Genomic DNA, 25,413 nt, shown 5'->3' with positions numbered 1-25,413 from the left:
TCTCCTATCACATTAAACCTATGCCCTCTAGTTTTGGACTCACCCACCCTCAGAAAAAGATCTTGTCTATTTATGCTATTCATGCCCCTCATGATTTTATAAACCTCTATAAGATCACCCCTCAGTCTCCAACTCTCCAGGGAAAATAGCCCCAAACTAATCACCTTCTCCCTACAGCTCAAACCCTCCAACCCTGGCAATATTGGTAAATCTTTTCTGAAGGCTTTCAAGTTTCACAACATCCTTCCTGTAGTAGGGAGGCCAGAACTGAACACAGTATTCCAAAAGTGACCTAATTAACATCCTGTACAGCCATCATCTCCCGATTCCTATACTCGATGCACTGGCCAATAAAGGCAAACATACCAAATGCTTTCTTCACTATCCTGTCTACCTGCTACTCCACTTTCAAGGAATTATGAACCTGCCCTCCAAGGTCCCTTTGTTCAGGAGCATTCCTCAGGGACCCTACCATTATGTATGTAAGTCCTGCCCTGATTTGCCTTTCCAAAATGCAACAACTATCATTTATTTAAATGAAACTCCATCTGCCACACTTCAGACCATTGGCCCATCTGATCAAGATCCCATTATACTCTGAGGTAACCTTCTTCACTGTCCACAACACCTCTAATTTTGGTGTCATCTGCAAACTGGCTATCCATACCTGCTACGTTCACATCCAAATCATTTATATAAATGACAAAAGACAGTGGACCCATCCTTGTAGCATGCCATTGGTCACAGGTCTCCAGTCTGAAAAGCAACCCTCCACCACCACACTTGGTCTTCTACTTTTGACCCAGTTCTGAGTCCAAATGGCTAGTTCTCCCTGTATTCCATGTGATCTAACCTCACTAACCAGTTTACCATGAGGCCTGTCGTCGAACCTCTTGCTGAAGTTTCATATGGCTCAAGTCCACCGCTCTGCCCTCATCAATCCTCTTTGTTACTTCTTCAAAAAACTCAATTAAGTTAGTGAGACACAATTTCCCACACAAAGGCCATGTTGATTATCCCAATCAATCCTTGCCTTTCCAAATACATGTAAATCCTGTCCATCAGGATTCCCTCCAACAACTTAGCCACCACCTATGTCAGGCTGACTGGTCTATAGTTCCCTGGCTTTTCCTTACCACCTTTCTTAAGTTGTGGCACCACGCTAGACAGCCTCCAGTTTTCTGGTACCTCACTTGTGGCCATCGATGATACAAATACCTCAGCAAAGGGGCTCAGCAAGCACTTCTCTAGCTTCCCACAAAGTTCTAGTGTACACCTGATCAGGTCCCAGGGATTTACTCACCTTTATGTGTCTTAAGCCATTCAGCTCTTCCTCGTCTGTAATATGGGCATTTTTCAAGATGTCGCTGTTTATTTCCCCATGTTTTATAGCTTCCATACCCTTCTCCACAGTAAACACTGGGTTGTAGGCAATGGAGGGGGGGGGGGGGGGTTCCCGTGTATTCTTTCCTGTGAGCTTTTCAACATGAACAGGAGATCAATTGTCTTCATCTTCTTCCTTTACTATCTATGAAGGCAAAAATCCAAACCCTATCTCATGTCCAAATTGTTTCAGCTACAAAGGGCCATTACCATTCTGGAGATCTTTGCTGGACTGCCTTTGAATTCAAACCCTCCATTTTCAAACCCAAAACAAATGAGACATGTGCACTTCCTCCACTGTTTGACATTGAATGAAGAACTCATATATTCAGAGATAGTAGGAACTGCCGATGCTGGAGACTGAGATAACACAGTGTGGAGCTGGAAGAACACAGCAGGCCAGGCAGCATCAGAGGAACAGGAAAGATGATGTTTCAGGTCTGGACCCTTCTACAAAAATGGGGGAGGGGAAGAGGGCTCCGAAATAAATATGGAGGGAGGGCATGTTGTCAGTTTCTGTACTCAGATGAGCAAAAACGATCGTTGCTCATTGCTTCGTGATTCCACAGTCCACTGTTGACAGCGTAGTGTTTTTGCTAAACAGAGTTTGAATTGTCTAGCATGGAAGAAACTAATGCTGGGAAGAGCTGATTGCGCTCCCTTCTTCTAATTCTCTCTCTCTGTTTCCCTCTCTCTCTCTCTCTCTCTCTCTCTCTCACACACACACACACACACACACACACACACACACACACACACACACACACACACACACATGTTTGCAGGCACGCATGCATACATCTGCAGGCACACGCAGACATACACCCATTCTCTCTGCTTTTGTGATTCCATGAGGAAGTTAGTGATATTGAAACTGCAAATTTAGAGGTATGTTGCGAGACTGATTGCAGCATCCCTTGGGATGTAATCAGACATCATGATTTGACTAATTGTGTTCAGAACACATTATAAAGTAGACACTTGAGATGGATGGGGGTCAGGATGATACACAGTGGTATCTCCAGAGTTTGATTTTAGGAACACTCCTTTCTCAGATCTATATAATCCACCTGGACCTACTATTCAAGGTAAAATGCAAAAATTTCCATCTTATATAAACTCAGAACTATACAAGACAACAGGAAGGATAGTAACAGGCAGCAGGAGGACATAAACACCTGTCAGATGAAAAGTAATATATTCAGCAGGAAGGGCAAGAAGATATGACGCATGCCAAATTGTGTAATTTTAAAATGGGTGCGTGAACAAAAAGATGAGGGGACATGTGAAAACAAATCTTTAAGGGTAACAAGGTAAATTGAGAAGTCTTTTTAAAAACAGCATATTTGTTCCTTGATTTATTAATTGAGGAATACAGTGCAAAACCAAAGAAGTGAGCAGAACATCTACAAAGGACCAGTCAGGGCTCAGGTGAAATATCATATTCAGTTCTGGGTGCCAGAAGGATGTTAAGATTTTGGAGTGGTATTGAAGAAAGTAACGAAACTAGTAGAGGGGATGAGGGATTTCCTGGCATGAGGAGAGACAGGAGAAACACAGTTTGCTCTCCTTAAAGCTGCGAAGGTTAATAACTGAGAATTTTATGGAATTATTTAAATTGATGAATGGTTTGGATGGACTAAGCAAGGAGAAACCTAACAATGGTGACAGGATCGATGGGACAAACACTGAAAAGCAATTGGCCAAAAGACACAGAGGTAACGTGGAAATTTTTTTTCCTAGGTAAAGAGTTGTTGGAATCTAGAACGCACTGACTTCACCTGACAAAGGAGCAGTGCCCCAAAAGCTTCTGATTTTAAATAAACCTGTTGGATTATATCCTCATGTCTTGTGGCTTTTGATTTTGTCCATTGCCCCTCCCCACTCCAACACTAGCATTTCCACATCATGCCGAAATACAGTAAACAATGCCTCTGCACCCAGATACCTTCAGGGCCTGCAGCGCTATCTTTACGTTGAGCTGCCGCTCAGATGGTGCAGCCTGGAAATGTATTTTTTTTACGCTAATTATGACATGCAGCTCCTGTTTATTGACTGCACGGGTCATTCAATTCGCCGTCAGGGTGCTGCCTATCTTTTACCAGGAGCTGATCAATGTCTGGAGCATGGTCAGCTCATGCCAGACCTACCTGCTGTCAAGAGTAGCAGCTATTGCCAGAGAACCACTGCTCCAACATCGCGGGTTCGAGTAGCTGGTGGAAGAGAGGACCACGGCCGCAGAGGTGACCAGAGTCAAGGACGTGCTGGATGGTGCGGGCCTGGGGCTCAATGCTTCCACAGGAATTGCCAAACAGTGCAGCGACTGGTCATCCAGCTCACAGTCACTGCCATCCACCGCCAGAAATGGCAATGCTCAGAGCCCACGTCATGCACCAGTTGGAGGATGCTCGGGTGCACAGTGGGATCCCGTCCTTGCATACTGCTGCTCAGATGGGATTTCACAATGGTCCTAAACCTTCCCAGTGAGCCTGTGCCCCACAGCCTGAGCCAGCTCCTCAAGTATGTAAAATGTGAGGCTGGATGAACACAGCAGGCCAAGCAGCATCTCAGGAGCACAAAAGCTGACGTTTCGGGCCTAGACCCTTATATCCTCAAGTATGTGTTGTGTTTTTGTTAGGGTGACAAAATAGTGATTCCTGTACAGACCGCTGCTGCACGCCATCTGGCTCGACTCATACAACCGCCTCCTGGATAATTGGTGCATGCTTACTTTGCAGGGCTGAGCTGCAGGGTTCCCCTAGTGGAGGGCTTCCCACGTGGGAGTCCTCTGTCTTCCACCTCGGGGGCCTGGGCTGGAAGGTGTTGCACGTGGTAGTCCCTTGTAACAGTGAATTGTGGTTGTTTGCGGACTCCCAGCCCACCTGCTTATTTTGCAGTACTGTGGACAATGTTTATATTAGTTGTGGGCACCTGCACTCCCTTCATAGTTATTTGAGAAACCTCCTGTTGCGCTTCAGTGTGCACTCCAGCCCCACTCTCCTGATCTTTGGGCACCCCGCATGGAGGGGTGTGGGTAGATGGGAGGACCTCCTCATGGGGATGCCAACTGGCCTGGCCAAGCTGGCTATAAACAGGTCCAGGCAGTGGGCTGTTGTGAGAGGGGGTTGTCGCTGCTGTTGGCCTTCCACAGCTCCATTCGAGCCTGGGTGTCATTGAAGAGGCAGAGAATGTTTGTCCAACAATGTTGTCAATGCCTTTCGGGAGGGGTGGAGTGGAATGCTTTATTTACCCCTCTAACTCCGTTTTGATTTAGCCCCTCCTTGTCCTTATAACTCACCACCTTCATTTTTTTCATGACAGCATTGCCCTCAACAGACTTTGCTTGGGTCATGTTTAATTCGGCACACGGGTGCTTTCCTGGTGGTGGAAAAATGATCAGATAAAGTCCTTCATACACTCACACACAACCTCAGGCGATTTGGGGCAAACATACACATTGCTGCTGAGCCTTTGTGGGTGCATTGGGGAATGGGGTAAAAAAAAGCAATGCGAAGGATAATAACAGACTGCAGGGGCCTGAAAGGATTGTGGAAGCAGAAACAATAGTAACCTACAAAAGACTATTGGATAGAGAGCTGTGAAGAAATAGCAGGGGAGTGAGATTATTTGGATAGCAATATCAAAGAGTTAATGAATGAGTTAACAATGTGTCAATTTTTATTTACCAAGGCTTCAACATCGATGTTTTATCACAGCGAATGTGATATTGTAGTGGAGGCCAGAGACCTTTAGCCTGCTCTGAATTATAGGATTCCAGCCATGGCTTCAATGTGATAACATCATTGAATTCAAAAGATGACTCATGAACATTCCTGGGTTACTTTGGGAAGCAATACGCAAGTTTAGGACCATTCTTCTTTGAGACCCAAGACCGGCTGCTGTTCTGACCCATGCAGCTTACAGAAAAACATTATTTTAATGGCATAGAAACAGGCTTGGAGACAGTAGGCACTGCAGATGCTGGAAGTTAGAGTCAATAAGTGTTGAGCTAGAAAAGCACAGCAGGGAAGTCAACATTTCGGGCTGAAACCTTTTGTTGGGGAAGAGGCTTTCCAGCCCATCATATCTGCACAAGCTCTTCAAATAGGCATTATTACCCAGTGATATTATCACCGGGCTATTAATCCAGAGACCCTGGTTGTGTTCTAGGGATCAAGGTCCAAATTCTGCCATGGCGAATGATAGAAATTGAACTCAATAAAAATATTGAGTTAAAACTTTAATGATAACTGTGAAACTGTTCCCTCAGAGGGGCAGGCAAGGTCACAGTGACAGACAGTCAGCGTCACTTAGAGGAGTGGAAGAGGTAAGGACACAGTGACAGTATCATTGACTGTCCACATATGGAACAATGATCTAAGAAGAGAAATGAGATCCTGCAAACAGACCTCAGAGAATTAGGAAGCGAAATGAAAAGTTGAACTTTACAGGCAATGATCTCTCAGAGCCACACAATAGCGAGTACCGGAATAGAAAGAGAGAGCAGATGAACATATGCCTGAAGAGATTGTGTAGGAGAGAGGGCTTTAGATTTTTGAGGGTCCCATTTCTGTGGGAGGTGGGAACGATATATGTTGGATGGATTATATCTGAAAACAAATTGTACCAACATTCTTATGGGGAAATTTGCTCACCTTGTTGGGGTGAATTTAAACAACATCGGCAGGGGGATGGGATCTCGAAGTTGAGATAGAAATAGAAATTAAAACATGGCTAGACTAGAAGGTAGAGGAAACATAAGCTACAAAAGTAAAAGAAGAAAAAACAATTGCCCTCTGAAACGGCCCAGCGAGCCCCTCAGTTGTATCAACCACCAGCAAGTCTCAAAAAGGAATTAAGTTAGACAAACTACCTAGCTCAACTAAAGTATCGGAAAAGAGAATGGCAGAAACAGCACTGTCAACCCTGCAGATTCCTCCTCACTACCATCTGGGGGCTAGTTCCAAAATTGGGAGAGCTGTCCCACAGATTAGTCAAGCAACGGCCTGACACAATCATCCTCATGGAATCATACCTCACAATTTGCCAGACGCCATTGTCCCTGGGTCTGTCCTGACCCACTGACAGGACAGACCCAGCACAGGTAAGGACACAGTGGTATACAGTCACGAGGGTGTTGCCCGCGAGTCCTCAACATTAACTCTGAGGCTGATAAAGTCTCACGGCTTGAGATAAAACTGGGGCCAGGAAATGTCCTGCTGATTACCGCGCACTGTCCTCCCTCAGCTGACTCCTCCATGTGGAACACCACTTACAGGAAGCACTGAAGGTGGCAAGGGTGCAAAACATGCTCTGTGCAGGTGCTATCAACAACCAAGAGTGGCTCGGCAGCAGTACTACTGATCGAGCTGGTTGGGTCCTAAAGGACACAGCTGCTAGACTGGGTCTGCAGCAGATGGTGAGGGAGCCAACAAGGAAAAAAAAAACATACTTGACCTCATCCTTACCAATCTGCCAGCCGCAGTTGCATCTGTCCATGACGGTATCGGGAAGAGTGACCATCGCACAGTCCTTATCGTGGTGAAGTCCCACCTTCACACTGAGAATAATGTTCATCATGTTGTGTGGCACTATCATTGTGCTAAATGGGACAGACTATGATCGGATCTAACAACTCAAGATTGGGCACCCATGAGGCACTGTGAGCCATCAACAGCAGCAGAACGGTATTCCAGCGCAACCTGTAACCTCATGGCCAGCATAACCCCCACTCAACCATTACCATCAAGCCAGAGGATCACCCTGGTCCAATGGAGAGTGCCGGAGAGCATGCCAAGAGCAGCACCAGGCATACCTGAAGATGACATGTCAACCTGTTGAAGCCCCCAAACAGGACTACTTGTCTGCCAAACAGTATAGGCAGTGAGTGAAAGGCAGAGCTAATCGAACCCACAACCAATGAGTTGGATCTAATCTCTACAGTCCTGCCACATCCAGTCGTGAATGATGGTGGACAATTAAACAACTCACTGGAGGAGGTAGCTCCACAAATATCCCCGTTCTCAATAATGGAGGAGCCCCGCACATCGGTGCAAAAGGACAAGACTGAATAATTACAACAATCTTCAGCCTGAAGTGCCAAGTGGATGATCCTTCTCTGCCTCCTCCAGAGGTCCCTAACATTGCAGATGCCAGTCTTCAAGCAATTTGATTCACCCCCTATGATATCAAGAAACAGTTGAAGACACTGGATACTGCAAAGGCTATGGGCTCTGACAATATTCCTGAAATAATGCTGAAGCCTTGTGCTCCAGAACTTGCCATGCCCCTGGCCCAATACTGTTACAACACTGGCATCTACCCGACAGGTGGAAAATCGTTCTCTTGGACACAGAAGGGCAAATCATTGTTGCCTTGGTGTACTCTCAATTATCAGGAAAATGATGGAAAGATGTAACAGTGCTACCTAGCAGCATCTGCTCAGCAATAACCTGCTCAGTGACACACCTTTTGGGTTCTGCCAGGGACACTCATCTCCTGACCTCAGTATAGCCTTGCTTCAAGGACGGACAAATGAGCTGAATTCCGGATCTGAGGTGAGAATGATGACTGTCCCTGACATCAAGACAAAGTCCCACATGGGAAACTGATAAAGGAAGTAACCAGGGGCAACCCAGTGAATGGCAGGACATGAGGAAGCTCAGATGAACAGAACGATGTTGGGATGCTTGCCAATAGAACGCTGAACAAGTTAATAGGTTGTTTCCTTTGGAGCACAAAACACAGAGAGGACCTGAGAGAGGTATACAAGATTATGAGATGCATGGAATGGATAGAGAGCAGCTGTTCCTTTAGTTGATGAATCAATAATTTTATTATGAAGGGCAGGTTGAGCAGGGATTTGAGGAAAGACTTTTTCCACCCAGAGTGGTGGGGCGGAGGTCTGGAATACACTACCTGGGAGGGTAATTGAGGGGGAGAAAGTATGCAGATGAACACTTGAGTTGTCATAACACATCTAATGTGTTGGAAAATGGGACTGGTGTAGATTTAGAGCAGCTTTTTTTGCCAGCGCACACTCAATGGGCCACAGGGTCTGTTCTGTATTAATTCTATATTACACATCCTATGCATTTTGGTCTTTTTTTATGCAATCCATCACAATTCAGCAAAAAAAATGCGATTCTTGATAGGTTAACAATTTGCTTCCGTCAATAGCTGAAGCCCCATTGGAATGTAATCTATTTCTGTGGCAGTGTGTAAAACTGAAACTTTACTTCTGGCAATAGATCAAAGCGTGTATGCAACATCTCAGTACATCAAGGTGCATGATCTGTATTGGTTCAGAAGACAGCAATAATCTAAAATATTGATTTGTTGTTTAATAAATACTGACACATACAATTTTGAATAGCAAAAGTAGACCTGACTGACTTTTTTCAAACAATTATTCATATTTTCTTTAAAAAAAAGTTAATCATACAGATTTACAAATCTTATCATGGTCCCTGTGAGATAGATTGTAGATCTCAATGCTTTCACTGTATTCAGTCTTGTTGCCTTATAATCGATACTCATGCCCAGTCCATCCAGCACAGCATTTATACACCTCCAGGGAAGTCATATCACTCGACTTTAGGACTAGTTAAAGTCCCTCCCATTTTCTCTGGTTTCACTATTAATTCCTCTGTATATTGCAGTGAGACCTGACCCTAAAAACAGACCTTTGCCATGTTCCACATCTTCACCTGCGCAGAAATTAAACTCCCTGGATTCTCCTCCTCAAACTCATTCTGAATCAAGATCACAACCCTGTGGGATTCCTCAACTCTCTCATTCTTCTGATCACTTGCAGCCGTTTTGAAAAATCAAAATAAAAATGATGGCTTGCTCAAACCACCATTTGACTTGCCTTGCCATCTCTCCCGTTCCTTTCTAAGTGTGGGACAGGACCACAGCCATGAGCACTTCCTTCATCAATTGCACTGAATTATCACAAGACCGTATCCTAAAAAGGTGGACTTTTTTGAAAAATTCATACTAAAATCAAATGTTTACCAATCAAAATCTCCCTAAAATATTTATAATAGGATACAAGGCCATTCGATGTTTGTCACCTTTTTGGGCCCTGCTATGATACAACATTCCTGAGAAGTCTTGGCCTTCAGTCTACTCAGGCTTGGCATCCCTCATTGCCTTTTCATACTACGCAGTACTAATTTAATTCCAACAATAACCCTTAAGAGTTGAGTGTACTGGGAAGACCAAGTTATACTGCTGACTCTGCATTACTTTACACATTTGTACAGCTTCAGCCTAGGGGTGGATGATATAATGAACGTTTGAGATGAATTAAGGTCCCACAGCTGCCATTTGGATGCTGACTGACCCACTTTGTGTCTCCAGTAATTTTTCTCTCCATGCCTTTTCAACCTTCACCTGTGCTTCTCTATCTCTGTTACCCGTCTCTCAGGAGCGAGGCATATCATCTAAATCATACTGAACCTGTACTAATGGACGTAAGATCTCTTTATTGTGAACATACAGTACTGAAATGCTGAATTTCATTGTCATCTCTTTCATGGGTCAATTTGGGTAAAAATCTGTAAACATGCAAAGTAGCAACTATAGTCTGGTCTCTGATGTTGTACTACTCTGGTTGGTCGCCTACCTTAAAAAGGATTTTTAAAATAATTTTTAAAAAATAATTTCGACAAATTCTTCCTTCAAATCAACCTGAAATAGAGGCACTTCTACTTCTGTAGTCTTTTTCTTGTGCGTTTCCTCCATAATCTTGCAACTGCAATTCTCTGAACTAAAACCCAATCTGATCTAAGCATTCGCTGAAAGACTTAGCTCATGGTCTCAAACTGACCTGCCCACAGCAGCAAGCATGAGCAATGTTTGATCCAGTAAGGACACAAGGGTAATGAATACAAATCATTTGGCCCGTCAAGTGTTGACTTATCATCCAACACAGCAACATGTAGCAAGTGATCCCAGCTAACAGCAGCCATTCAGTACAAGCACGAGGCCCCCCCCAGTAGGGTTAAAAGGTGCTCAGTGAGCCATTGAGTAAAACTTCCTCCAGTAGGTTTTCAAATGACTCTGCATCAAAAGAAATGTACATCCTGCTGAGTTTCCAAGTCTACAGCTGAGACAGTAATATCGCCATCCCCATCACAACATTTCTCATTGCCTCTTCTCTCTGACCACTCATACAAAGCTAATGCAATCAGCACTCCTCTGAACTCTTTGTTGGTCTCTTCAGAGTATCAAATCCACCGCCACATACTTCCAGCACCTCTCTTCCTTGTCGAAAGCTAATATCATAGCATCATCTCCTAACCTTGTCCTCTCTCAGGAGCTCGCAATGTGGAACTCCGCACCTCCCTCAATCTCTCCCCCTTCCTCCCGGGAATCTCATGGTTTATAAAAACTCGAGCCTGATGCCACCCACCTCCTCTTGTAACTCTGTCCCCAGTAGCCTTCGCTGATGTCCTGTATCATGGCACCTCATTTAATTTCCCAAGTTGTTTGGGTGTCAGGAGTTCCCCTAGCAATGCATCTTTCATAAGTACTGATGCAGAGGATGGATGGCGAAAGAAGTCCAGACAGGAGGGTTATTTTGTGATTTAACAATCCCATAGGAAATCTTGCAACGTAAAAGCATGAAGAAAGTGGCCCTTTGTCTTCTTACTTGGCAGGGGTCAGAAAGATTTGGAATTAATTTTTAAAACAGCAAAAGACCAGCTGCTGCTTTTGAGCAAACAGTAATCAGGAAAATGCCACTACTAAATGGAAGTGTTATTAGTTGCTTGGAAACAGGGAAAATTGGGACAGGCTATGACAGCTCCAAGATGATCAGGAGCTCTCACAATACATTAGGGGCGTTCTGATTAGCTCTATCTCAAGTGGGAAATCAAAATGACGTGAAAAAGCCCTGAATGTGGGGCAAAATGCATTTCACTGGACATTTAGTCCCCTCCTCTGCCACTAACTTCCAAACGTTGTGGTGAAAACCACAGTTACTCTGGAGATCTGGGAAATACCGAAAACAAATGTGTGCCCTTCTCTGAAAGGCTCACCAATCAGAAATCCATTCGTGCCTGACCATTTATCCTGAACAGTGCGTCAAACAGGTCAGGTTCATAGCCACAACATCGTTTTGCTCAGCTCCTGGGAGTTCTTATGGTATCACAGAATTTCTCCAGAATGGAAGCAGGCCATTCAGCCCATTGAGTCCACACCAACCCTCTGAAGAGCATCCCACCCAGACGACCCACACCCCCTCCCTGACACTATATTTCCCACAGCTAATCCAACTAGCCTTCACATCCCTATGGACGTTATGGCCATGCTAAAATTGCCCAAGCTACCTGACCTGCACATCTGTGGACTGGTAAAAATTTTAGGCCAGATGGGAAACTGATGACTCTAAGGTTTTACAGTAGATTAGTAGCTCAGGTTGAGGATGTTGTGTGGAACAACGAACCAGCTGGGACAATGATGGTGTACTGTCCGCTGACATCACTGTCCCTTGACTCTCACTAGCAAACTGTGACCCTACCCTGCTGCTCACTCTCTGGGTGCAATGTCACGGGCAGTCGGCCAGTACAAAATAAAGCCAGTGTAGCGCTTTTATTGTCAAAAATCAACAGTTCATCGGAGACCTGCTCAAACGGTAAACACATTTCCTACTATGATCAGTCAATTTTAATTCTGGAAACAACTAAAAAAAAACCCCATAAACAAAATTCACAGAGGAAGTTATAAATAAACAAAAAACTGGAAAATGCCTGCTTCATGTTTGCTGCTGTGGTCTGCTCGAGAAATCAGTGGAATAAAGCAGACTGACTCCCATCAAATTGGTGGTTCCAGTCAGACACAGTCTGGTGCTGATTGGGACATGGGAGCTGAGAAGGCTAAGGTTCTGTGTCTCTCCCTGCCGTCTTAACAGCTGGTGACTGCACCCATATCCCCCAGCATCAAAGGTGGAAAGAGACAAATGGGCTAAGTGTCCATCAGTTGTAAGGGGGGGAAATAAAATAATCTGTGCCCTGTTGCAGAAAAAAAAGCATACTGTCAGCCATCTCACTGATGCACTCTACACAATCAGGCCTCTACCAATGAGAACCCACTTAACAATCAATTAGCACTCTCTTCTCAGTATAAAACATTGGTTTCTTTACATTGGCATTCTTGAAAATTGTCCAGATAGGTGTAAGATAGAGGAAAAAAAAGTCTTTTTCTGTGCAATGCGAGAACTCTGTTCTCCCAAATGACTGCTTGTACCATTGTTAGGAATGGGTCCATTTTGCATAGAAACTTTCCTCACATTATCAGCGACAGGGAAAACGTCCTGGGATGTTAACTGTTAGCTACAGTCATTAGCAAAAACATGATGTTTCAAAAAGTCCGACATTTTCCAGCCTTTGGTGGGGGTGGGGGGGGGGGGGGCGTGTGGAGGGGAGAGGGGGCAGAGAAACACATTTCAATGCTCCAAAATAAATGTTTGCAGTCTGTTGCCGGGACAAAATCAGGACAAGCCAAAAATCTTCAATAGAAATCCATTTGTTCCACTTCAGAGCTGGGGGGTGGGGTAGGGGATGTTGAGATGCTGGGAATTACCCCAGAATTTTCCTTGGAGGAGATGGAAATTTCTTGGATAAGACTGAATATTGATGAGGGAGGTTTCTTGATTGATCTCAGCAGAAACTATGAATAATTTTGTCAGCCCAACACCCATCACCTCATCCAACTGACCCTAGCATGGTCAAGAGCTTGTGCATTCGCCCACATTTCAGAAGATAAGTTCATTAAGAGTGTTGATTACTCCGCACAAAGAGGTCCGACATAATTATAGTCCTTTTGCTGGGTGTTCCACTGTCTTTGAAGTAGTGTTCTTGATGTACCTTTAGATACAAAAACCGACCGGCGCACACAGGTAGGGCTACTCTTAACACTAATGAATACTAGCTTTCCGAGTCCTCCTCTCATCAGTAGATCAGCAAATCTTAGATGAGCTAAAATCCTACACCCTGTCGTGACCTGACCTCATCGGGTCTGCAATCCTTTCATCTTCCAACATGAAGCTTTTGCAGTCTACTTCTATTATTCACTTAAATTTTAAAAATATATAAATACTACAGTTAAAGTCAGAAGGCAGAAGGGTATACAGTTGAGGTTGGAAGGGCACAAGATAATCATTCTACCGTAACGTTGTGGTACAAGTTTCTTTTGCTCTATTAATGCTGAAATCCGACAAGGTTTGACAGCAATTCCAGTATTGCAGAATTTTTTCAGAATATCATTGAGGCATTTCAGAAGCGTTGCAGAGTAAATTTGTTCTTTACAGGACATGAATGTCACATTAGAGAGCGGTTTCCATCATAGACTCTGTCAGCAATGAAAGAATTGCAAAAATGGAGATAGCACAAAGTTTAAAACTAAAACTCTTGTGGTCCAGAACCGAAGTGATACACCATGGATCAGTGACATCTCCCCATGTAGTAAAGACTTGGAGGAAGAAAACAGGAATCAGGAAAACATCTTTCAAAAATGGAGTTCAGAACGTGGGCCTCTCCTTTTGTCTGGTATTGGTCAACTTTGACAGTTCAGAAAGGCCTGCATATCCTGCCAATGGGCATTGCCATGGTAACAGCTCCCACATGGCTACAATTCTCCCGATCCCATCCTTCTGCGTCTCGGACCACCAGTGACCCACAGGATGCCATTGATAAGTGTCTACATTCAGCAATGGCCACCACATCCAAGCGGCTTCAAATATTTAGCCTGCTCCCAATCCCACTCCCCTCCCCCCAACAACGATTCCAACCCCCACCACTCCCTAACCCACAGCCTCCAAACCCTACACCCCCACCACTCCCCCGTGAGTCTGAAGTGTTTAGAAGTAGTTCAATCCCATAAACTCTGGTCAAGACAACAAAAATCCGTTTTCATCTCTCACAATCTCCCCACAGAGGTGGACGTGGAGGGGTTGGGGGGTGGCGGGGGTGCAGGGGGCACGGGAATGAAATTTCCAGCACATTCCTCAAAGAGCGAGTAAGGTGGGGGAGTTCAAGGAGTCTGAAGACTGGTCACCACTGCTGCTGCTTCTGCGGTGGGCCTTGGAGCAAGACTCTGAAGTGGGCTCTTGGTCAAGGCTGGGCACGCTGGGGTAAGTGAAGACCAGGCTGGCAGCACATGGGGTGATGTTGGCTGCAGGTGTGGAAGTCACCACCACCGGTGTGTTGAGGGGCTCAGCCTCCAGGAAGTAGCTGTTGGCTATGGAGATGTCGGTTACCGGTTTGATGACGGACCTCTGTGTCTTGGACACCGCACTGGGCATGGCCAACTTCGACTCCTCTTCTTCGTCTTCCGGCTCCTGCTTGACCACCACCGTGTTTGCCGTCCGTCCAGCCTGTGGCTCGGGGGACGCAGATCGCCTCCTGCAGTCGTTCCCAGGCGCCATTTTGCAAACGGGCTTGTGGGCAACCAGCATGAATTCCAGCTTCTCCTTCTCCTTCTGCAGCACAGCGATTTCTTTCTGAAGACCAGACTTCTCTTCTTCAAGTTTCTCAGTTTCCTGAAAGAAAGAAAACAACAACAAAAAGAAAATCAGTGTTTCATCTTCCACCTGAGTGAATGATGTGTTTTTCCCTTCCAATGATCAACGTTCTGCGAGCTTATGGACAAAGCGCCAGGGCCTAGATTGATTTCAGATTCTTTTCAATGTAAATCACATTGATGGACGTGCAGTTGTGGCTCAGTTGGCAGCACTCACACTTCTGGATCAAGGGTTCCTGGGTCAACTCCCACTCCAGGGCTTGACCTGACAGTCCAGTGCAGCATTCAGGGGATGTCTTAGAGGCACGGAGTGAAATCAAGCGTGAAAGATCCCATAGTTCTTTTGAAAAAGTAGGAAGTGGGGGGGGGGTGGTGGTGTTATCTCTGGCCAACATTTATCAGCATCATAAAACCTGACTAATAGTCATCAAGCTCCTGACAAGGACCTGGACACATGCAAACAAGCTGGTGACTTTCCTATATTATGACAGTGACTATATCTCAGAAATATTTCATTGCCTGCAGGCACTTCCAGATCATGTTTAGTAAGACCTTGTGCAAATGCAGGATGTTTCTTTTTAAAGTTATATACGGACATTTTTGTTTCTATTTTACTCTTTGTCTCTCTTACTGTGTCTCTCTCTCGCTCTCTCTCGCCTTCCTTCCTCCTTTCTAACTAAACTGAAATATGCCAATCCTCTACACTGCTATTGCCTCTGGTCCCAATCCAAACATCACCACGATCCAGTAATGTGAGATATTGTCAGCGAATGCCACACACCTCAGAATCGGCCCGTCCAGCTCGTCAGTTGAAAGCGCAGAAAACTTCTTTTGTTTGCCCCTCACTTTTCTGCCATTCCCATCTGCCCAAGCCTGGCAAACCCTCACTCTAGGTAGTTACATTTGGGCAATGACAAAGGGTTACAAGCCCTCCACGATTTTCGGAGACACCCTCAGATTTGAAAAGTTAGCCTCCAGGAACAAAGTCATAGCATTACTAAATTTGATGGTAGTCTTTGCCATTTTCTTCAAAAACTTTTGATTGCTGTATAAGAGAAAAGATCGGTTAACTGAACCTTTAAAGTGGTTAATAATAGTAATAGGAAGTTGGCGTCTTGTAAAGACAGAAGTGTAGAAGTAGATGAGTTCATGAGTTAAAACCTCATGGGTAACATTCATAGTTGGCAAACCTAAGAGGAAAAGTGACTGAACAATACTGACAATACAAGTTTAAAACTTGTTAGGCTGTGGAAATGTTCCTGGAGCGTCCTCCTTCTGTGATGTAATTGTGCAGCCCATTGTATCTTTGTCAGCACTCTGCACGTGTAATTCCCACTCCCCTTCTGTTTTCTGCCGTCCTCATTTTTATTTCTTCAGATAATTATCCTTTGAAAGCCACAATTAATTCTGCCTTCACCACGCTTACACACAGCGCATTCCAGACCTGAATCACTCATTCAAATTTGTTTAATGGGACATGGGCGTTGCTGGTTCAGCCAGCATTTACTCCCCATCCCTAACCACCCTAGAGCAGGCTTTGGTGAGCTGCCTCCCTGAATCACTGCACTTATTGGGATGTAACGGCATCCACTGTGCTCAGGGAGTTCCAGGATTTTAATTCAGAATCCCTACAGTGTGGAAAGAGGCTGTTCAGCCCATTGAGTCTCCACACAACCCTCCAAGGAGCATCCCACCCAAATCCCCACCCTATCCCTGCATCCCCACAGCTAACCCACCTTGCATTCACATCCCTGGATACTAAAGACAATTTAGCACGGCCAATTCACCTAACGTGCATATTTTTGGACACAGACATGGGGAGAATGTGCAAACTGCACACAGACAGTCACCTAGTGCTGGGATCGAACCCAGGTCCCTGGTAGTGTGTGGCAACAGTACTAACCACTGAACTATCAGGCAGCCCTGCAAGCCCGTAACAATGAAGAAATGAAATGTCATTCCAAGTCACAGCAGGTTGGCTTAAAGTGATGGGCTTCCCCTGCCCTTTCTGGCTGGTAGAGGTTGTGGGTTGGAAGGGTGCTTTCAAAAGGGCCTGGCTAAGTTGCTGCTGTACGTTCTGTAGGTGGTATAGACTGCTGCTGCTGTGCAGTGGTAAAGGGTGTAAATGCTGAAACCGATGGAAGTTGTGTTAATGACACAGGCTGCTTCTTCCTGGATGTGAGAGAGATAATGGGAACTGCAGATGCTGGAGAATCCAAGATAATAAAATGTGAGGCTGGATGAACACAACAGGCCCAGCAGCATCTCAGGAGCACAAAAGCTGACGTTTCGGGCCTAGACCCTTCATCAGACCCTCTCTGACGTCAGCTTTTGTGCTCCTGAGATGCTGCTTGGCCTGCTGTGTTCATCCAGCTTCATACTGCTTCTTCCTGGATATTGTTTTCTGGAGTGTTGCTGGGCCTGCATTCATCCAGGCAAGTTGGGAGCATTCCATCACATTCCTGCAATGTAGATGGTGGATGGGCTTTGGGAAAATGGAGTGTGAGTGACTAACTGCAGAATTCCTAGCCTTTGATCTGCTCTTGTGGCCACAATATTAAAAGATGGCTTGTCCAGTTCAGTTTCTGGCTAACGGTAAGCCCCATAATATTGGCACCAGAAGATTCAGCAATGGAGTACCATCAAATGTCATAGGATGATGGTCAGATTCTGTTTTATTAGAAATGATCATTGTCTGGCACCATCCTATCTGTCACTGATCGTCCCATGCTAGATGTGTCCCAGGCCTTGCTTTCCCACTAAGTTTAAGGAGGAAGGTAGGTCATTGGCAAAGAAACAGAAGATCATTGGGTCTAGGACCATAATCCAGAGGAACTTTGTAATAATTTTTTCTGCAATGTCCCAGGACAGAGTTGACTGACGTCCCAGGACAGAGTTGACTGACTTCCCATGACCAAAGCCACCTTCCGCTGTGCTCCAACTCCAAGCAGTGGAGAGATTTCCTCTTGATTCCTAATATCTCAAGTTAGACCTCATGGATGCCATTCTTAGTTAAATGTTGCCTTGATACAAGGGCAGTTGCTCCTAGCTCACCTTACTGCGTAAAACAGTTTTTGTTTCTTCATGCCACTGTTGCTTCTTTGGCAAATTACTGTTGCACTGGTGTCCTTTGGTTCTTGACCCTTAGACCAGCAGGAACATTTTCTCCCCATCTACTCTGCCTGCACCCCACCATGGGTTTTCAACATCTCTCATCAGATCTCCTCTCAACCTCCTCGTTTGCAAAGGCAACACCCCCAGGTTTTCCAATCCATCAAATGTAATTGATGCTCCTCATTCCTGGAACCATTCTTGTGAATCTTTTCTCTCGAATGCCACCACATCCTTCCCAAAAGCAGTGCCCTCAGCTGGATGTTACATGCCAGTTGAACTTGAATCATCCTCTATGTCTTCATTTATGAAGCCCAGCCGTCCATACACTTTAGCACCTGTTTTCTCTCCTTATCTTTGATCCTCATATATATATATATATATATATATATATACCCAGATCCTGCGCCCCCTTTTTTATACTCCCTTTCTCATCTAGTTGATGCTACACTCCCCATCATCTGCTTAATCCTCATATTCTTTGTTCACTTGGAGATAATGACTTTTAGGTTGCTGCTGTCCCTCTCAGTTCACTAAAATTTGCCTTCACCCCTATTGCTGCCATTGGTATAAATGGGCCATGTCAGTGACACTGTGACTCCGGCACCACGGAAGTGACATATCTTGGAGCAGACCCAGAAATGTTCCCTGAGCTGTCAAACCTGGGCTTCATAAAGCAGTTTATTTCTGTTCCCCATGAGTCATTCGTGATATTGAGGACTGAGCTCCAGCTGCACAGTTGAAATGAATCACCCGTTGCATTATCACGAGAGTGATAATGGGAACTGCAGATGCTGGAGAATCCAAGGTAATAAAGTGTGAAGCTGGATGAACACAGCAGGCCCAGCAGCATCTCAGGAGCACAAAAGCTGACGTTTCGGGCCTAGACCCTTCATCAGACCCTCTCTATTATCTCCAAGTGAGCAAAGAATATGAGGATTAAGCAGATGATGGGGAATGTAGCATCAAAACTCAAAAGTGATGTAGATCGGAGAGTGAACTACACTTAGGAGCCTCCTATACGTTCCACATCATCTTTCTCCATGACTCATTCTCACTGACTCGGCCCACAAACCTGTGTTGTTTTTTAATTCACTCATGGGATGAGGGCGTCTCTGGCTAGGCCAGCATTTATTGCCCAAGGCCAGTCAGGAGTCTACCACATTGCTGTAGGCAACACTACGTAAGGATAGCAGCTTCCTTCCCTTAAAAGGTCACTGGCGAGCCAGATGGGTTTGCCTGGCAATTGACAAGGGTTTTGTGGTTACTTCATCATCAAGCTCTTAATTCCAGATTTTTATTGAATTCAAATTCCACCATCTGCCACGGCAGGATTCGAACCCAGGTCTCCAGAACATTATCTGGATCTCTGGATTAACAGTCCAGCAATAATACCATTAGGCCATCACCTCCCCAGCACTGTTTTCCTGCACAGTCTGCAGTTCCAAGGTATAACACAACATGGAATCCACTAGCCCAAGGTACCCTGCCATGCCTCCATTTTTAAAGAACAAAACGAAGGTCTTTTAAAAAAACTCACATCAGTTGGCTTTCATGGGCTGAAAGTCTACACTTGTGTCAGAGGGGCTCCATGGAGGATCCCAGCATAAGTAAGACTGGCTGGGAGCAGCCAAAGGAAACCAGAGGGTCATGTGACCTAAGCAGCAGCTTGGGAGAAAGATTTGTCACCTATATCAATCTAGTTTCCTTTATTTACCCACGCCCATGTCCCATTCATCCCTCCAATCCAGCTCCACTCCACCCCTGGATTGGAGGTGGACTGGGAAGAGCGAGGAGAACCTGCAGACTCCAATCCATTTGACATTAGCTTTAAAATGACAAATGCGACATAAAAAAAAAAGAGGCAGGAAGACAATATTCTGGCTTTGGGATATTAATTGAATTTTCAAGAGGCATATTGCCCATCGCTAATGTGGTGGGAATGGTGATAACAACCTTTTCACAACATACAGTCTGACGATCTTTGGGGAAAAAGAAAGAAAGAGAGAGAGGGGCCTTAAGAAATGATAACATACAGGCAAGGACGTGAGAAAGGCTTGTCTCACAACCAGCAAGTTTCTGCTTGCTTGTGCTAAACAATGCATGGATCTGTTTCACTCAATGTTGTTCTTTGCAGGTTGACCCGCTTCTGGCACAGATGTTTTCTCTGCAAGATCCTACATGTTGCTTTAGAAGACATAAAAGCTTTTGTGGCATCAATACATTAGTGAGCTCAAAAACATATTCTGGTCTCAATCGTCCTGGAGGAGTGTGGCGATCCTGACCATTAGGCCTTTACAATACTTCAACTTTGAAGTGGGATGACCATCTGGTTAATGCAGAGCAGAGAGTAGAAAGTGGACTGGCAAACTGCAACTAGATCAGTACACCCCGAGCCGCCTGTACCCCTGGGGTATATCTCAAACCACATCTCTTCACCTGGTTCAATGTATCCCAAGCCACATTTGTATGCCTGACTCAATGTACTCCAAACCACATCAGTAACCAGCCAAACAACACATGACTCTGCACAGTACACATGCAACTGCATTGGGGAATGCAAGTATGTATCGAAATAAACAGCCTCTGTCTATGCTGCAGACTGTCCAATGAATGGAACGGCCTTGGTTCACAGGAGATGCAGTCTGTCACCTTGCTCTCACCTACTGGATTAACAGATCGCGCAGTTGCAATTAGCATGCTGACTTCAGTGGCAGGGCTAGACTGTATTTCAGGAGGTTCCCCTCGAGCTCGCACCCCTCTCCCCGCACACTCCCTGCAATTGGAGCCTGACCCCTCCACCCTGACTACATAGCCTCCTTGCATCAATTGGCAAGTTACAAAAGCTCAAGACACCCAACTGGACGGGCCTTGACCATCAGCAAGCAGCCCCTCTTCGAGAGATAATGGGAACTGCAGATGCTGGAGAATTCCAAGATAATAAAATGTGAGGCTGGATGAACACAGCAGGCCAAGCAGCATCTCAGGAGCACAAAAGCTGACGTTTCGGGCCTAGACCCTTCATCAGAGAGGGGGATGGGGAGAGGGAACTGGAATAAATAGGGAGAGAGGGGGAGGCGGACCGAAGATGGAGAGAAAAGAAGATAGGTGGAGAGGAGAGTATAGGTGGGGAGGTAGGGAGGGGATAGGTCAGTCCAGGGAAGACGGACAGGTCAAGGAGGTGGGATGAGGTTAGTAGGTAGATGGGGGTGCGAGGAAGGGATGGGTGAGAGGAAGAACCGGTTAGGGAGGCAGAGACAGGTTGGACTGGTTTTGGGATGCAGTGGGTGGGGGGGGGGGGGGGGGGGGAAGAGCTGGGCTGGTTGTGTGGTGCAGTGGGGGGAGGGGACGAACTGGGCTGGTTTAGGGATGCAGTAGGGGAAGGGGAGATTTTGAAACTGGTGAGGTCCACATTGATACCATTAGGCTGCAGGGTTCCCAGGTGGAATATGAGTTGCTGTTCCTGCAACCTTCGGGTGGCATCATTGTGGCACTGCAGGAGGCCCATGACGGACATGTCATCTAGAGAATGGGAGGGGGAGTGGAAATGGTTTGCAACTGGGAGGTGCAGTTGTTTGTTGCGAACTGAGCAGAGGTGTTCTGCAAAGCGGTTTCCAAGCCTCCGCTTGGTTTCCCCAATGTAGAGGAATCCACACCGGGTACAGTGGATGCAGTATACCACATTGGCAGATGTGCAGGTGAACCTCTGCTTAATGTGGAATGTCATCTTGGGGCCTGGGATAGGGGTGAGGGAGGAGGTGTGGGGGCAAGTGTAGCATTTCCTGCGGTTGCAGGGGAAGGTGCCAGGTGTGGTGGGGTTGGAGGGCAGTGTGGAGCGAACAAGGGAGTCACGGAGAGAGTGGTCTCTCTGGAAAGCAGACAGGGGTGGGAATGGAAAAATGTCTTGGGTGGTGGGGTCGGATTGTAAATGGCGGAAGTGTCGGAGGATGATGCGTTGTATCCGGAGGTTGGTAGGGTGGTGTGAGAGAACGAGGGGGATCCTCTTTGGGCGGTTGTGGGGGGGGGGGGGGGGGGCGCAGGGTGTGAGGGATATGTTGCGGGAAATACGGGAGACGCAGTCAAGGGCGTTCTCGATCACTGTGGGGGGAAAGTTGCGGTCCTTGAAGAACTTGGACATCCGGGATGTGCGGGAGTGGAATGTCTTATTGTGGGAGCAGAGGCGGCGGAGGCGGAGGAATTGGGAATAGGGGATGTAATTTTTGCAGGATGTTGGGTGGGAGGTGGTGTATTCTAGGTAGCTGTGGGAATCGGTGGGCTTGAAATGGACATCAGTTACAAGCTGGTTGCCTGAGATGGAGACTGAGAGGTCGAGGAAGGTGAGGGATGTGCTGGAGATGGCCCAGGTGAACTGAAGGTTGGGGTGGAAGGTGTTGGTGAAGTGGATGAACTGTTCGAGCTCCTCTGGGGAGTAAGAGGCGGCGCTGATACAGTCAATGTACCGGAGGAAGAGGTGGGGTTTGGGGCCTGTGTAGGTGCGGAACAGGGACTGTTCCACGTAACCTACAAAGAGGCAGGCGTAGCTGGGGCCCATGCGGGTGCCCATGGCCACCCCCTTAGTCTGTAGGAAGTGGGAGGAGTCAAAAGAGAAGTTGTTGAGGGTGAGGACGAGTTCAGCTAGGCGTCCTCGTCCTCACCCTCAACAACTTCTCTTTTGACTCCTCATGGGCCTCCTGCAATGCCACAATGATCCCACCCGAAGGTTGCAGGAACAGCAACTCATATTCCGCCTGGGAACCATGCAGCCTAATGGTATCAATGTGGACTTCACCAGTTTCAAAATCTCCCCTTCCCCTACTGCATCCCTAAACCAGCCCAGTTCGTCCCCTTCCCCCACTGCACCACACAACCAGCCCAGCTCTTCCCCCCCCCACCCACTGCATCCCAAAACCAGTCCAACCTGTCTCTGCCTCCCTAACCGGTTCTTCCTCTCACCCATCCCTTCCTCCCACCCCAAGCCGCACCCCCATCTACCTACTAACCTCATCCCACCTCATTGACCTGTCCGTCTTCCCTGGACTGACCTATCCCCTCCCTACCTCCCCACCTATACTCTCTCCACCTATCTTCTTTTCTCTCCATCTTCGGTCCGCCTCCCCCTCTCTCCCTATTTATTCCAGTTCCCTCTCCCCATCCTCCTCTCTGATGAAGGATCTAGGCCCGAAACGTCAGCTTTTGTGCTCCTGAGATGCTGCTTGGCCTGCTGTGTTCATCCAGCCTCATTATCTTATTATCTTGGAGCCCCTCTTCAAGAGTGGTTTATAAAATGATTAACAAACACATTGAAAGTAAATGGACCAAAACAAAAGAAAGACAGTTTAGTTTATCATCTTCCACTCTGGTTCCTGGAGATTCAGGACAATTGTGGGTGTTCTCTGGGTTTAACAGTTATATCCCATTGCACTTACATCTTGAAGTCTCTCTGTGAGTTCACGGCGCCTGTTCCGACATTTTGCAGCCGCCAACTTGTTTCTTTCTCGCCGGACTCTTCTCTTCTCTTCTTCCTCTGGAGTGAGCTGCTCAAAGAATTAAGAGCTGGCATTAGCATCAGGATTAGTGCTCACTGAGTGAATGTGACAGTGGGTGGGTTCTCCTACTAGTGGCAGCTCTAACCAAATATTGGCCAACAACAGATGGGAAGACAATGGTCTAGTGGTATTATCGCTGAACTGTTAATCCAGGAAACACTCAGATCACGTGCCGGGGGCCTGGGTTCGAATCACACGGAGGTGAAGTTTGAATTCAATAAATGTCTGGAGTCTAGTTAGGAATCGAAATGATGACCATGAATCTGTTGTGGATTGTCACAAAAACCCATCTGGTTCACTAATGTCCTTCAGAGAAGGAAAGAAACTGCCATCCTTACCTGGTGTGGCCGACATGTGACTTCAGACCCACATCAATGCAGTTGACTCTGAACTGCCCTTTGGGCAATAAATGCTGAACTAGCCAGAAACACCCTCATTCCATGAATGAATGAAGAAAAACAGGCTCACTAAAGATATCAACTTGTGTTCGCTCACATTCAAGGTTCCTGCATTTATGTAGCTTTCTGCACTCGGGTCACTTTTGGCTAGAAGAGCTCTTTTCAAGCCCATTTCACCTACATCTCTGACAAGTTAGTTCTCTCTCAGAATTGCACTGCAAAGTCCGACACTCTCAAGAGCTGGTGTGACATTGAAGCCTTTGCACAAATCCAACTTACAATCAATCATCGGATGAATTCCAATGAAACTGATTCAATAACGGGCACACTCTTGGGTCCTTACCTCAGAGAAGGCAGTACCAGAGCACAATTCAGCTGTTAAACATGACAGAATACCAGCTGCTGTCACCGTGTAGAAATGTACACTCACGCATCAGTGTCACTCTCTAAGGATGACCTGGCACTGTGATTCCAATAAGTGGTTAATGCGGGAACAAAACCTTTGCAGCCTCGATCTCTACACCACTCGCCCTGTAAACACTGACTCAGACTGGAACCAGGTTCCGGGATGACAACAGCTCCCAGATAAGTGCTGGGGTTCCATACTGGATGGCCAGAAAAAGGACTTTATAGTGTTTATGCAAAAACAAAAGCGATGATTCGGCACTGACTCAACACGCATGCGCACGTTTTCCAGAAGTCATCACCAGAACAGGCACTTCTTTTATTTTCCCTACCTCAGCCCACAGATACTGAGAGGAATTGTAGGATGTGACTGATTATATACACACACACACACATATACACCATACATACACACGTATACGTACACACATTCAAATAACCTGGTGATACAAATCACGATCACAGCACAAGAAGCGCAGTTAGAACATAGAACATTACAGCACAGTACAGGCCCTTCAGCCCTCGATGTTGTGCCGACCTGTCCTAAAGTTGGCGAATCTACTACCGTTGCAGGCAAAGCATTCCATTCCCTTACTACTCTGAGTAAAGAAACTACCTCTGACATCTGTCCTATATCTTTCACCCCTCAATTTAAAGCTATGCCCCCTCGTGCTCGCCGTCACCATCCTAGGAAAAAGGCTCTCCCTATCCATCCTATCTAACCCTCTGATTATTTTATATGTCTCAATTAAGTCACCTCTCAACCTTCTTCTCTCTAATGAAAACAGCCTCAAGTCCCTCAGCCTTTCCTCGTAAGAACTTCCCTCCATACCAGGCAACATCCAAGTAAATCTCATCTGCGTTGGTTTAATGATGGCCATTGATCTCTATTTTCATATGAATTTAATAAATATAAAGAATTTAAACAGCACATATCTGATGTGGGTTAGGAAGAGGGAGAGAGATAATAGTTTAGACTGGGTAATGAAAGCAGATGTGTACATCTGGGCTCAGTCAGTGTTTGAGTAAAGCTGCTGGGC

At 46.0% G+C, this 25,413-nt stretch overlaps 1 protein-coding gene across 6 annotated transcripts in view; it reads right to left on the bottom strand.

Moving 5' to 3' along the window:
- Positions 1-8,710: 8,710 nt before the first annotated feature.
- Positions 8,711-25,413, bottom strand: part of fosl2 (FOS like 2, AP-1 transcription factor subunit) — a 31,919-nt gene continuing 15,216 nt past the window's right edge. For all 6 annotated transcript variants that reach the window (XM_048531214.2, XM_048531215.2, XM_048531213.2 and 3 more), the window contains 2 exons: positions 23,451-23,558; positions 8,711-14,932 (listed from right to left, as the gene is read on the bottom strand). In XM_048531214.2, the coding sequence (XP_048387171.1) occupies positions 14,399-14,932; positions 23,451-23,558 (642 nt within the window). In that variant the 3' untranslated portion in view covers positions 8,711-14,398. The remainder of the gene's footprint in view (positions 14,933-23,450; positions 23,559-25,413) is intronic.

Source organism: Stegostoma tigrinum, chromosome 4, assembly GCF_030684315.1.
Source record: "Stegostoma tigrinum isolate sSteTig4 chromosome 4, sSteTig4.hap1, whole genome shotgun sequence".
Taxonomy (NCBI): domain Eukaryota; kingdom Metazoa; phylum Chordata; class Chondrichthyes; order Orectolobiformes; family Stegostomatidae; genus Stegostoma; species Stegostoma tigrinum.
The sequence above is the reverse complement of the archived record's forward strand: the minus strand, read 5'-3'. Positions and strand labels throughout refer to the sequence as shown.